Below are 13,675 nucleotides of genomic sequence, written 5' to 3' on the forward strand. Positions count from 1 at the left end.
AAGGACCCTTCACACACATATTCTGTCTAGGCAACGCCTGGAAGGCAAGGACCCTTCTAGGAGGTCTCCCCAAATATGTATCCACTTCCCTAGCCCACCTCACTGGAGTAACCAGTGATTGACCAAGGCTGAATAATTATTCATAACCCAATACATTGTATCCTCACACTCTATCTGCCGAAGAACACGTAACAGTATCAGGCAGAAGCAATGTTCTGGGGCTTTGGGGAAACCCAATGAAGTGCCCCTAGGAAGCTTTGTATCAGCAGAGGTTTTCCAGGATGGACTAAAGACTCGAGTCCTGACTGGCTCTGAATCATGACAAGAGATTAGTGACTTCTTTACCTTGCATAACTGGCCAGATTCGTTGTTCCAGATTTTCACCAGCCCCTTTTCACAGCCACTTATCACGGTTTGATCCTTCATTTTAACTGCCAGTACGGCCTCTTTGTGCTTGAAGGTCCTAAGGCATTTTCCGGTGGTGATATTCCACACTAATGAGGGAAAGGAAAAATAATTCATATTATTAAGGCAAGAGAAGTCAAAGCCGAGGGTGGAAAATGTTCAAGGGTGGATCACTTATCTTCTCATCTCTGGCCACTACTCGAGTCACCCATTAGTGTCTTTTGAATGGAGACCTTCCGGCCCTGTGAGGGGCCTGTTCCCACCAACCTCGTAGTATTTGCTGTTCTTACCCACTTTTGGGTAACCCAATTCTACCCTTTGCATGGCAGCAAAGAAAACAGTGCTGCTCACTGTTCTCCTTGCTGGAGAGGAAGCTGGACCTGAGGACCTGCAGTGCAAGGATCTCCCTGCTTCTACTCTATCCATTCTGTAGATCGGTGCTACCTCCCTCACTCCTGCTGCTTCTTCATCATTACCCTACCGGTCAACAGGGGGGCAGCTCTGATATGACGACGCAAAGCCCTCCTTCTCTACCAAGATGGCTGCTGCCATACAGAGACACAGTGCAGAGCAAGGCATTGTAAGTCAGTAAAGGGAAAAATATCAGCTGCTGGAAGCCCACAGTTAATACTGGTGACTAGTTCTCTGTCCTCTTCTTGCCTTTTTTGGGTACAGCTTCCATGCTACAGGTCCTCTATAATTCCCAAAAAACGTAGTGTCTGTTTATAACTGAGATATTTATTGGTGTATTCAGGCAGAATTACCCTTGAAAACCCTTTTTTTTTTAAATTTGTATTCTGTATATCTACCAGCTAACCTTTGACATGGCCATCTTTTGCTCCGGAGACCAAAACATCCGCTTGTACATCCAGGCATGTTATAGTCTTCATATGCCCATGAAAGATTCGGAGGCAAACCCCGGTTTGGAGGTTCCACTGCCTGCAAGAAAATATATGCTGATAAATAAATCTACCAGGTGACACCCCAAAATGTATCCACACGCCAAGGAAGGGTGTCTAGGTTAATGCCTGGGGATGTGTAGACAGTTTTAAAACTAGTCTAAGTAGACTGCTATTTCTTAAAGGCCAAATGGGCTTTTGGTGAAAACCAGCTAAATGCATTAAAGGAGAACTATGGGGTTAAGGCTTTTCCCCATAGTTCTCCTTAGGGTAATGGGAGGACACAAACTAGCGTCCTCCCGTTACCCTAAGCTCAGTATATAGGGAGCTACAGCTCGCGGTATACTGAGACGCCGCAGGCGGAGCGGATCCCAACATCGATGTCGAGATCCACCCAGCTCCGTGAGTGACAGCTGGCTCTGCTTATCTAGAGGCAGAGCCAGCTGTACTCGCCCCCTCCCCCGTCCGTTCCGCCAGTCAGCGCTGGTGGATCGGAGCGGGGAGGGGGGAATCCAGCCTCTCCCCTGTCACGGCAGAGAGTCGTGCTGCTCACTGTGAGATGCTCACAGTCTGCAAAAGTCTGCTGCTCCTATAATTGTGTTGCAATGTATCATTGCCAGGATGTAAACCAAAGGATGTATCCCCCAGCGCTGACTGGCGGGATGGACGGGAGAGGGGCGGGTACAGCTGGCTCTGCCCCTAGATAGGCAGAGCCAGCTGTCACTCACGCAGCTGGGCGGATCCCGACATCGATGTCGGGATCCGCTCCGGCTGTGGCGTCTCAGTATACCGCTCGCGGTATACTGAGCTTAGGGTGACGGGAGGACGCTAGTTTGTGTCCTCCCGTTACCCTAAGGAGAACTATGGGGAAAAGCCCTAACCCCATAGTTCTCCTTTAAATTTACTCAAAATGTGTTTTAGTTATTTAATTTCTTTTTTTTCTTGTGGCAGCTCTCCACAGTAGCTTGCCTTTGGTTTACATCCTGGCAATGATACATTGCAACACAATTATAGGAGCAGCAGACTTTTGCAGACTGTGAGCATCTCACAAAGAGCAGCAGTGAGCGGCCCTTGAGTCAGGTTACATGCACCTTGTTCTTTTTGAGTTTGGCTTGCAGCAAAATGCATTAGCAATATAATATTTAGTGCAGCCTGTTCAAAAACTCGTGTTCTCTCTGTACAGTCTTTGTGCTTTAAAATCTTTTCTCACCTAATACTGAGATCAAATCCCCCGCTGAACACAAAGCCTCTTTCTTCACATAAACGGACAACACGAATGCTTCCGCTGTGCCCTTGAATAAGAGGAGGGACCTGAGACATCTCCACCATATCGTATAGCTTCACTTTTCGGTCGGTAGAGCCAGCGGCAACCAACTTCCCCCCGTCAAAATGGATCACCCTGTGTGGATCGCCTCTGGAGAGAGAACATTTACAACAAGTATTAACGTGAACAGGAAGTGAGGGGAAATGTTCCAATGGGGGCACCTGTTCCGGGAATGTTCCAATGGGGACACCTGTGAGGGGAAATGTTCCAATGGGGACACCTGTGAGGGGAATGTTCCAATGGGGACACCTGTGAGGGGAAATGTTCCAATGGGGACACCTGTTCTGGGAATGTTCCAATGGGGACGCCTGTGAGGGGAAATGTTCCAATGGGGACACCTGTTCCGGGAATGTTCCAATGGGGACACCTGTTCCGGGAATGTTCCAATGGGGACACCTGTTCCGGGAATGTTCCACTTCCAATGGGGACGCCTGTGAGGGGAAATGTTCCAATGGGGACACCTGTTCCGGTGACAACTTTCTAAGAGGAAATTGTTTTGTCTCCAAGACAGGAAACAAAACAAAAAATCCTCCACAATAGGACACAGGCAATGTATACACCATCCAAAATTAAACATGCCTATAGATTATAGATGTAATATAAACATATTGATTATAAATATATATCTTGTATCTACTGCAAATATGTATTCTATTTTTAACAACTGAATGTTTTTTGCTTATTAAGTCTTTTATACTTGTTTCCATCGGTAATAAGATCTTAAGATCACTGCGCCGCTCAGGGCCATTCCACCTTCCAATGACATTGCCTTGTTGGCCAATAAAGTCATTTATCATTGGACAGAGAGAGAGCAGATGGTAAAGCTCAGCCTCCTATGTGCTTCTTGCACTGCAGCACACCTTATTGCACCTTATTGCTCCATGTGCTGTTTCTCCCTCCCCTCTCCCTGTGCTGTCCCTCTCCGCTCCAGTCTGAGCTCTGTTGTACAGGGACTGCAAGAGGTTGATGTCAAGTCAAATTCAGGTACTTAACACTGATTGCATCAAAACAATACCTTTAATGATGTGTTAATGAATACAGGGCTGCAATCATTTGTGCCTTTTATATCTGCCTAGTGCTCAGCTTTAATTCCTGTGTTGCAACTGCTGGATGCATCCGAAAGACAAGTAAGTTTAAATAACAGGGAGCAGTGTGATAATAGTCTGGGAGGTGACTTACTGTCCGGTAAGAATGAGAACATTGTACGATCCACAGAAGACATTTCTTTCCTCCAGAAACACCGTCTCCGTCTCCGTCTCAACATACGCCGCTTCCACACTTTCTCCAGGCTGCGGAATATAAAGTGTAAGGATCCGCACCCTCTCAGTATTTCCAGCAGGTGACTAAGGCCCCCCCATCATTGCTTCTCATCATTTTGTTTCCTGTTCTTGCACACAGAGCCGTCCCTATAATAAGGCAGCCTGAGGTTGTTGCCTCTGACGGCATCTTCTTGGGTCACGTTTTGCTTTGCCTGCTGCCCCTTTTCCAGCGTCCCAGGTTTCTAAGAGCCTGGCAGAGAGATGTGTAAGGGACATACACATCTCCCCTCCCAGCTGTTAGTAGCTTGGGATGCTCTGGCCGGCATCCTGCCCAGCTCCTGGCAACCAGTGACGTCAGTGAGCTAGCTGGGATGCTGGGCGGTGCACCACCAGGACACCGGCCACAGCACCAATAGCGTGCACCATTAGCGCCCCATCAACACCGTCCCCCCAAAATCGCAACCACCAAGAGCCAACCTAACCGCCTCTGCGAACATAACCACCAGCACCCCCACACAACCCGCCCCTCTGCCCCGCCTGAGGTGGTGGTTATGCTAGGGCCTCTCCTGTTTGCACACATAAAACAACCTGCACTCACCTTTACATCTTTGTAATACCTCTCCACCCTTGGTAGAATACTGCCATCTTCTCCGACTTTGGGCACTGGCACCGGTTGAACTTTGGCATAGGAGACACTGACTCCTTTGTATGACGTCCCCTGGCATGAAACAAAGATTACAAGTAACAAAAAAAGTTTCATCCATCGTAAAATTGAATCCATGAGTTACATACAGAAGTTACATAGTTACGTTGGGAAAAAAGACCAGAAGTCCATTGAGTTCAACAGATTCCCATTTTTTCAAGTCAAAACAGAAGTGATCTCAAGATTATTGATAGCTCCACCTAGTTCCTTGCACCTGGTAGCTCCACCTGGCTCCGTTTCTTGTATCCGGCAGCTTCATCTGGCTTAGTTTCTTGAATCTGGTAGCTCCACCTAACCTAGTTTTGTTGCATCTGGTACCCCAATTTTTTTCTTTCCTTTTTTGCTATTATATAATCAGGGGTGGCAGCTAATCACTACAGTAATTGCGCACCACAATTAATGTTTTTCATAGCTCCATCTGGCCAAGTTTCTTGCATCTTGTAGCTCCACCTGGCCTAGTTCCTTGCATCCCGTAGCTCCACCTGGCCACGTTTCTTGCATCTGGTAGCTCCACCTGGCCAAGTTTCTTGCATCTGGTAGCTCCACCTGGCCTAGTTCCTTGCATCTTGTAGCTCCACCTGGCCAAGTTCCTTGCATCTTGTAGCTCCACCTGGCCAAGTTTCTTGTATCCGGCAGCTTCACCTGGCCTAGTTCCTTGCATCTGGTAGCTCCACTTGGCCTAGTTTGTTGCATCTGGTAGCTCCACCTGGCCTAGTTTGTTGCATCTGGTAGCCATGTTTTTTTTACTTTGCTTGTAGTGACCACTAGTGATACCCTCTAGGTACCATGTGCAGATCAACCCCAAACTGGGAAAAAATCAACTAGTGCTGCAGCCGGTAGCTCCTCCTGGCTAACCAGCAAGAAAAACAGCAAACCACCAGCCATGATGTTGAAGACCCATACCTGAAGGATCATGGCTTCGTTCCGCACCAGCGTCTCGGCTTCTAGATCCAGGACAAGCTCCTTTGTCAGATAACACCAGTGACGGGACACACTCAAACAGCTGAAGAGGTGCTTCTTTATCAGGTACCCTGCCATCAGAACAAGACAGAAGAGAGGGAACACAATCCATAGTGAGGAACAGAGGTATTCAAGCTCGCTGAATACACAGTATTATAGTAACGGGATCATTTAAACCAATTGAGTATTTGTGCCGTTAATGAGTAGCTCGGGTCATTTCTAGCGTTGCCTGCATCAGCACCATTTCCTGGGTATGTCAATGTCACTCATATACATTGGCAATGGCCACTGAGCCACATTCCCAAGACTTATGTTCCATAGTCAAACCACAAAAACAGACCGCAGAAGATTATGTTCAGAAAAGCCATACTCTGATAGCAGGCACAGAGGAGGACTAGGCTGGGGGGCAGGAGGGGCATTTCCCTATTGGGCAAGTACACAAACGATGTACTTGGTGGAGATACTGATGTATGTCCTGTGATCATAGAACACCTGCCCCTTATTTTATGAAAATGAGGGCAGGTAGAAGTGTTCCATAGTCCAACAGGAGAGAACTCACACAGGGCTGACTACACTGGTTGGGATCCTTCCACCCTCCATCTGGGATAGAAATACCCTTTAAATATGAACACAAATCTTGGGTTGCCCCAATAGGTGCCAAGGCCTTTGGCCGGTGCCTTGGTCTTCTATATGGCAGGTACAGCCTTGGCATGACAGTTTTTGAACCTACCCAGGATCTTCTTGGAGAGGTGCACCGGGAGGCAGCGGATGAAGTCTTTGTACTTCCTGACTCCGGATGTGGACTGGAAGGAAGTTGGGACCACCATGAGAGACGGGTCGTCCTGTGTGGAGTAGTTGGTCTCTTCCGTATGGCCAGGTTCATCAATTCCGAACGTTTCCTCCTGAGACTCTGGAGAGGAAATGACAAAAATCCAATATCTGTTGGAGTGAACACGATTGGGTCTCATTGGGTTTGTTACAAAGTCATACAAGGCAAACCGGCTTCCCAAACCACATCAGTACATCAGTTTTTAGTGAACATCAGCATCAGGAACACTACCTGTGTAAGGTATCCAGGTCTATTGCGCATGTGCGTAGTCCCGTTTTTCGTACCATAGGAAAACAGGCACTTGCATGCACATCGGGACTTACACGCACAAGCGCGCTAATCTGGCGCACAGGAAGTGATGCAGTACATCTGAATTGGTCTTCCTATTTAAAGCAAGCACAGCCTGGGCTTAGTTGCTGGATGGTCTTTCAGCTTGTCCTTGTGATCCTGTTTGTTCTGCCTGATTACTGCTCCTGTGTCATGATCCGGATTGAACCTGCCTGCTCCTGATTGCTGCCTGCCTTCTGACCTTGGAATTGTTACTGGACCTTGCCTCTGCCTCATCCTTCGTACTTCGCTGCCTGACTGGTGTGACCCCCTGGCTTGCCTGACCTTGATTCTGCCTATTGCTCTGGTACCCTGCTGCCTGCCCGGCGTGACCTCGTCTCTGCTCTACCCGATCCTGATCCTGGACTTCTGCCCATCACGGGGGTTGCCCCATCCACTGGCACCCGTGCTACTTGCTGTTTCTCAGGCTCTCTTCCCATCCTCAGCGTTTGGGGGACACGAGGTGCGAGGGGAGCCTCCTCATCCAACCAGTCTCCAGCCAGGTACGTGATAATATGGCTGACCCCACCGTGTCTTCCTAGCCGTACCCACCCACTACGGGGAAGTCTCACTCTAACTGCTGGAATTCTCATTTCTTTCACATTATATACCCTGTTTCCCCGAAAATGAGACCTACCCCGAAATTAAGACCTACTACCATTTTTGGGAATTGCTAAAATATAAGACCTAACCCGAAAATAAGACCTAGTTGTGACCATTCCCAGAGCCGGTGGTGGCATAAGGGGGAACTTGAAGAGCCGCGGGAGAGAATCAGCGGTGCCAACAAAGGCAGCGCTAGAGGAAGCGAGGCGGCAGCGCAGGGAGCAGAGCTGCATAAGCCAATATTTCCTCTATAGCGCCGGCTCCTGTCACAGGTAGAGTGATACCAAATGCACTCCGCCTGTGAGGAATCGATAGTGAACGTGCGCTTCGCTCATTCTGGTTACCAAATTGCTCTTGGAAAGGTATGGCACCCCTGATTGCCCTGATCACCCTATTCTTGACTTTGCCATTGTGGATTATTTAATTTGGATTTGCATTATCTTTGGAGTGTTATACATTAAAAAAAAAAATAAGACCTACCCCGAAAATAAGACCTAGTGTGTTCTTTTGAGCAAAAAATAAAAAATAAGACAGTGCCTTATTTTCGGGGAAACACGGTAAATGCAGAGAGTGGAATGAGACTAGGTAGTGGGCGTGGTGGACCATTCCAAGTTTTGGGATGTTTGGATTTGGATCTTATGCTTGTCCTTCTCCATTTCTTGATAAATATTGGTTCTAAAGTCTAAGTAAACCTTGAGTCTCTTTTTATAAGGTCGACATCAGGGGTGGGCAACCTCAACACTCCCAGCTGTTATGGAACTACAACTCCCATGAGGCATTGCAAGACTCTGACAGCCACAGGTATGACTCCAGACAGCATGGGAATTGTAGTTTCACCACAGCTGGAGTGCCAAGGTTGCCTGTTCCTGATACAGTTCTCCTGGTGCCTATATGGCAGCATAGCTATGGTTGGTGCTCCGCCCATCTCCAACCCCAGGCACCAGGAAAGAAAAAGTACGTAAAGGTAAAGATTCAATGTTCCGAATCTGAGTGATCTCCACCAAGCTTGTGTGAGAAGTGTGATTGGCTCACGACGGGGACATTTCCCCCGAGGCCAGCCCCATACACAGCGTTTTTTTACCCATGCCGGACACTTTACGAGAAGTATGTAATGAAAAATAGAATGAGCAAAGCAAGCGACGCTTCCCCCCCTCCCCTCCCCCCTCATCAACATACTAATGACATCTTTAAATAAAATCTTTTATTACATATCTTATTTTTAGGCCCAGTGATGCCCTGACTGGGTCCCTGTGCTTCCGTACGTAATGCAGGCAGATGATGGCTGGTGGGAGGGGCCAGCAGAGTGCCATACATGAAAACATCACAGCTCCCTGCCTCACTACATCTCTCAAGAGCCCTCAGCCCTGATGCAAGCAGTGGGAGGAGTTATGCACATATCAAAATGCCCTGATGGGTGGATATCAGTCTGGAGGCGTGGCTGGTCCGGAGGCAACCGTCTAAGATGGTATTTTCCTCCCTTCGTAGATATTTCCTCTCATTTCCTGTTAAGTCTCTGGAAACAGGAAGTGAAGGAGAATCTCCCCGCCTACTACATAGAGTTGGTAGATGTAAAGTTGATTGTACAGAGATTGTACGGTCAGGTTGTGACGCGTGCGGTAGGATTGGTGGCAGGAGTGACGTCTCTGGGGGCCACTTACATCCAATATGCCGGCGCCTGGCAGTATGGAATCTAAAATGGAATTTTTGGTGGGAGTGGTCATAGAAGATCCGAGGTCGGGGTCATGAATGAGCAAAGCAAGGTCCGCCCTTTAATTGTGAGGCTTCAGGCGGCAGCAAAATATGGAACGCTTCACGAATTTGCGTGTCATCCTTGCGCAGGGGCCATGCTAATCTTCTCTGTATCGTTCCAATTTTAGTATATGTCCTGCCGAAGCGAGGACAAAATACTAGTCACCCTGATCGATATATAAGGCTGAACAGAGCTGAAATCATCAACTTATGGTGAGAATGGAACAAAAAGTATTGGCAGCTAAAACACATTTGTGAAATCAAATATCAGATCTGCTTTTCCCTGCAACAGTTTCCAATCTTCCATAAAAGTTATTAATATAGAATAATATAGAATCATCATCGATGGCTTAGCTACAAGCTCCATATGCAAATGAGCGCACCAGCTGCAAGGGATTCTGGGAGGAGTGACTGCTCACAATGTATCCGCCTGCAGTGTATCTTATAGCCACTAGATGGAGCTGAGGAGCATGGGAAAGAAGTATTTATTGACTCCTCAGCTCCATCTAGTGGCCTCAGTGTGATATTTTCTGAGTGTTACATTTGACCTTAAAAGAAAATATACTCAGAACCTACTTTTTTTGCTTCCATTCGCACAGAACGGACATTCACAGAGATTTGCCGGACGAATGGATCTGCACATTGTTTAGAAATAGACCCCAAAGTGTTTTGTTGCTCTTGGAAAGTTTTGAGCAGATTTAAACTGAGGGTTGATTTGGGTAAGGAATGTGTCGCCACCCCCATCTGCAGGGGGGGAGCACCCCCCTGAAACAATGGCAGATAGCAAGGAAGCAATAGCTTCTTTGGGTGCTTTGGCAGGAAGGGGACCTGGGCTCATGGGGGGAGGGATGCACTTAAAGAGACAATAGGCTAAATTCACAAAGCTTCAAGTCGTGTGTGTGGGGAGGTGGTGGGCCTTGTTTCCCTGCATTTGGAATGAATGCACACTAGTCAACAACATCCTATTGACTGTAATAAAAGGCAGGTTCCTCCTTCCCACCCACCTGCTTACAAAGCAGCCAATCACGCTGCAAGCCTGATCTCAGTTTTTAGCAGCATAAAGCTGAGCCGTGTTTCACACTTACCTCCCCGCTGCCTGCGGCGGACGATGAGCAAGTGAATTAGGTTGGCGGCGTTGTGTAGCAGGTTCGGGCTGCACATCTGCAGCAGCAGCAGGGCGTAGTTGGCTTTGGTCCAGTACGACCCGTTCTTCAACCAGTCCCAGGTCTCCGCCATGAACTGCCGCAGCCGCTGCCTGTTGAGGGCCCGGTCCGAGCTGGCGGCGCCCAGGTCCTGCACCAGGCTGGGGTTTATCCTGGACCGGCTGTAGGTGAAGTCTTTGCCCAGCGCCGGCCGGATCACCTTCCCCACGTACACCAGCAGGTCGGCGCTCTCCATCCGCCGGACGACCCCGAACAGGAACTTCCTCTGGGAGTTCTCGCCGGCCCGCAGGAACCATTCCCTGGTGGCGGCGACTTTGGCGGCCAGGAGGCAGGACTGGCACGCCTGGCAGATGGGCACCTTGGAGGTTCGGTTCTCGCAGCGGAGGTCCGGGGCGAGCCGCAGCTTGAGTTCCGATATTTCCATGGCTATCATCCCGCTGAGCGTCGCTTAAAGGGATACTCCTCTTTTTTTTCCAAGATTCACTATTTTTTCACGGCAGTGGTAAGCGCGACCATTGCGCCCGGAAAATCAGCGCTGTGAGCCGGCTCTGGCTGTCACAGATTTAATCCCGGAGCCGCTGCTGTTTTCACAACTTTCTCCCTATTGTTGTGGACTCCAAGGAGACAGGGAGTGCCGTAATTGCACCAGTACAGGCGCCCCGCCAGGGGAGGTACCGTAATTATTGTAGTAGAAGCACCACTGTGATACGGAAGAAGGAAACTGGACTGTGCATTGCATGGCTCGTGTATTAAAGGAGAACTGAAGCCCTAACTTTTTAGTCTTGTATCGAGCAGAGGCAGGCAACCTGAGCCCTCCAGCTGTGGAGAAACTACCAATCCCATCATGTCTCTGGGAGTCAGGCCTGAGTCTTGCAATGCCTCATGGGCCTTGTAGTTCCACAACAGCTGAAGTACTGAGGTTGCCTACCCCTGTTATAGCGTAAGGGAGGGTTAAAGCCCGTCTGCTTTTTTTTTTCCGGTCACGCGGCTGTACGCCCCCCTACGCTCACCTGACCTGCACGTCCAATGCGGTTGCGAGTGAGCGTACTGGATGGATCCTGTCTGGGTCTGAGCCAGGAAACACGCACCCGCACGGACCTGCAGGGCGGGTGAGCGTAGGGCGGCGTACGGCCGCGTAGTTCCATAGAGAAGGACGCGGGATGCGTACTAATCACACGCAGCACCTGTCCTTCCCGGGAGCTGCGCGATACGGTCGTGCACGCAGCACGGAGCTGTTCGCGCCTGCCGTTTCTCGTGTGAATGAGGGCTTAGACCAGTGGTTCTCAACCTTTCTAGGGCTGGGACCCCTTGGTAACATTTGCCAGGTTGTGGTGACCCCCCCCAATGTTAAAATTTAGGAATGCACCAATACTAGTATCTGTGTGGGCTCTCAGGTGGCCAGTGTGGGCTCATGTGAGCTCAATGGGGCTCTTTCGTGGTCAATGGTGCTCTCTGGTGGCCAGTGTGGGCTCTCTGGTGGCCAGTGTGGGCTCATGTGAGCTCAATGGGGCTCTCTGGTGGCCAGTGTGGGCTCTCTGGTGGCCAGTGTGGGCTCTTTGGTGGACAATCCGGCATTCAACTCCCCTCACTCCCGCCCACTCCGTTCTCTTTGATCCTCCTCGGCTGCCAGTGCTGCAGCGCCATCTAGCGGCGCGGCCGGAGAACTGAAACTGCTGCTCTAGGAGGTGGCTGAGGAGCCTCTCACCTAGCGCAGCACAAAGCATGTGGTGACCCCCTCAACAGTGGGTTGTGAGTGACCCACTTTCGGGTCGCGACCCACAGGTAGAGAACCACTGGCTTAGAGGATGCTGCAGCCTTTCTTATTACACTGCTGAGACTGATCATGTGATTGTAGTAGAGGCAGGCCCTTCCACTTAGGAGTCACTTTGTCAAAGTGTATGGGGAGGACTGCATCAATATTTCCAAAACAGAAGCAGGTAAGAAACTTTGGCATTCTAGTTCCCCTGGGGAGGATTTGTTTGGAGAGGAGTTTGGGTTTAGGTGAAGACGCCTTGATACCTGTTGCATTATTACAGATTGTGCCAGACACTGAACCAATATCCGCACCTATAAAAGCAATACACACTCTGTAGTCTGTGATATTGTTTATTACAAAATAGATAATAAAAACAAGAACATGATCAAAGGACAATATGACAGATAATCCTGAATGAGTGCCATTAGGTTCTGACATGAGGGCAGCCACTCTGTATAAAAGGCCGGCATGGGGTTTATGTTTTATATTGTGGTTGCTGTAGGACCTGCTTAAAAAGCGAAAGAAAAATGGCCGTGTGTCCCATACCAGCCAATCAAATGCCAGCTGTCATTCTTCCAGTAATAAACAAAACTTAAAGGGTCAGTCCATCAAAAAAAAAAATTAAATTTCAGTTTTTTTCTGGATGCTGGAGAGGTAAATTCCTTGACTGTCTCTTTTATCTTTTGGGGTGCTTATTGGTGAGATCTCTGTGCCAATTTCCAGGACCTGTACACCTACTGAGTCCATTATGAGGGGCTCCCACCATTCCTTGGAAGAGTTCCCAGGTCTGTACACATGCTGTGTCTACTATGAGCGGCTCCCATCATCCCTGTGCTAGGTTCCGGGTCTGTACACCTGATGTGTCTACTATGAGCGGCTCCCATCATCCCTGTGCTAGGTTCCGGGTCTGTACACCTGATGTGCCCATTATGAGGGGCTCCCACCTTCCCTGTGCCGAGTTCTCGGGTCTGTACAGGTGCTGTGCCCAGTATGAGGGGCTCCCACCATCCCTGTGCTGAGTTCCCGGGTCTGTGCACCTGTACTCACACAGTGCTGTACAGAGGACACTGAGCCAGTCACATCAGTCTCTGCACCAGAGGAGCTTACACTCTAATGTCCCCACCACAGTAACACACTATTATCATTATCATACATTGATATAGCTCTGACATATTCCATAGCACTGTACAGAGAAGACTGAGCCATTCACATCAGTCTCTGTATCAGAGGAGCTTACACTTTGGATGTATAATTGGCCCAGGGGCAAAAATGAATGATTTGCATGACTCCGCCCACTGTCCTAAAATAAAGATCACAGCCCTCATTTTTTTGATGAACATGTGACAAGCCAACACCGTCTGCTTATAACTTGGTGCAGGCTCTGGAAGTACCAACACCGGGTCCATACAAGGTCCGTACCACAACTCATCCTCCCTGCCCCCAGACAGACCATCAGAGAGCTGCTTGCTTTATAAACGACACTCGGCGCACATGTTGAACGGTTTGGGGTCACGCGTCCCGCCTTCGATGAGTCCGATGGGCCCCTTTTCACCCGGAGGAAATTTCAAGTTGAACTTCTGGAGGAAGCTGACAAAAAAGATGAAGATCTCCGTCTTGGCCAAAGCCTCCCCGATGCAGGACCTCTTACCTGGAGGAGAAGGGGAGGAGAAGGGGTTAATCACTGCCACCTTGGGGGGC

At 49.2% G+C, this 13,675-nt stretch overlaps 2 protein-coding genes across 2 annotated transcripts in view; both read right to left on the reverse strand.

Annotated features, from left to right (window-relative positions):
• Window positions 1–10,678, reverse strand: part of CDRT1 (CMT1A duplicated region transcript 1) — an 18,863-nt gene extending 8,185 nt beyond the window's left edge. Inside the window, exons 1-10 of the mRNA XM_018553633.1 lie at window positions 10,152–10,678; window positions 9,939–9,962; window positions 6,681–6,715; window positions 6,281–6,460; window positions 5,494–5,621; window positions 4,486–4,605; window positions 3,808–3,917; window positions 2,515–2,718; window positions 1,223–1,344; window positions 346–494 (exon numbers count right to left, since the gene is read on the reverse strand). Coding sequence (XP_018409135.1) covers window positions 346–494; window positions 1,223–1,344; window positions 2,515–2,718; window positions 3,808–3,917; window positions 4,486–4,605; window positions 5,494–5,621; window positions 6,281–6,460; window positions 6,681–6,715; window positions 9,939–9,962; window positions 10,152–10,654 — 1,575 coding nt within the window. The 5' untranslated portion in view covers window positions 10,655–10,678. The remainder of the gene's footprint in view (window positions 1–345; window positions 495–1,222; window positions 1,345–2,514; window positions 2,719–3,807; window positions 3,918–4,485; window positions 4,606–5,493; window positions 5,622–6,280; window positions 6,461–6,680; window positions 6,716–9,938; window positions 9,963–10,151) is intronic.
• Window positions 10,679–13,432: 2,754 nt separating this feature from the next.
• Window positions 13,433–13,675, reverse strand: part of LOC108784749 (cytochrome P450 2F2-like) — an 8,524-nt gene continuing 8,281 nt past the window's right edge. The window contains exon 9 of the mRNA XM_018553635.1: window positions 13,433–13,625. Coding sequence (XP_018409137.1) covers window positions 13,447–13,625 — 179 coding nt within the window. The 3' untranslated portion in view covers window positions 13,433–13,446. The remainder of the gene's footprint in view (window positions 13,626–13,675) is intronic.

Source organism: Nanorana parkeri, unplaced genomic scaffold (assembly GCF_000935625.1).
Source record: "Nanorana parkeri isolate BGI_ZX_2015 unplaced genomic scaffold, ASM93562v1 scaffold126, whole genome shotgun sequence".
NCBI classification, from domain to species: Eukaryota; Metazoa; Chordata; class Amphibia; order Anura; family Dicroglossidae; genus Nanorana; species Nanorana parkeri.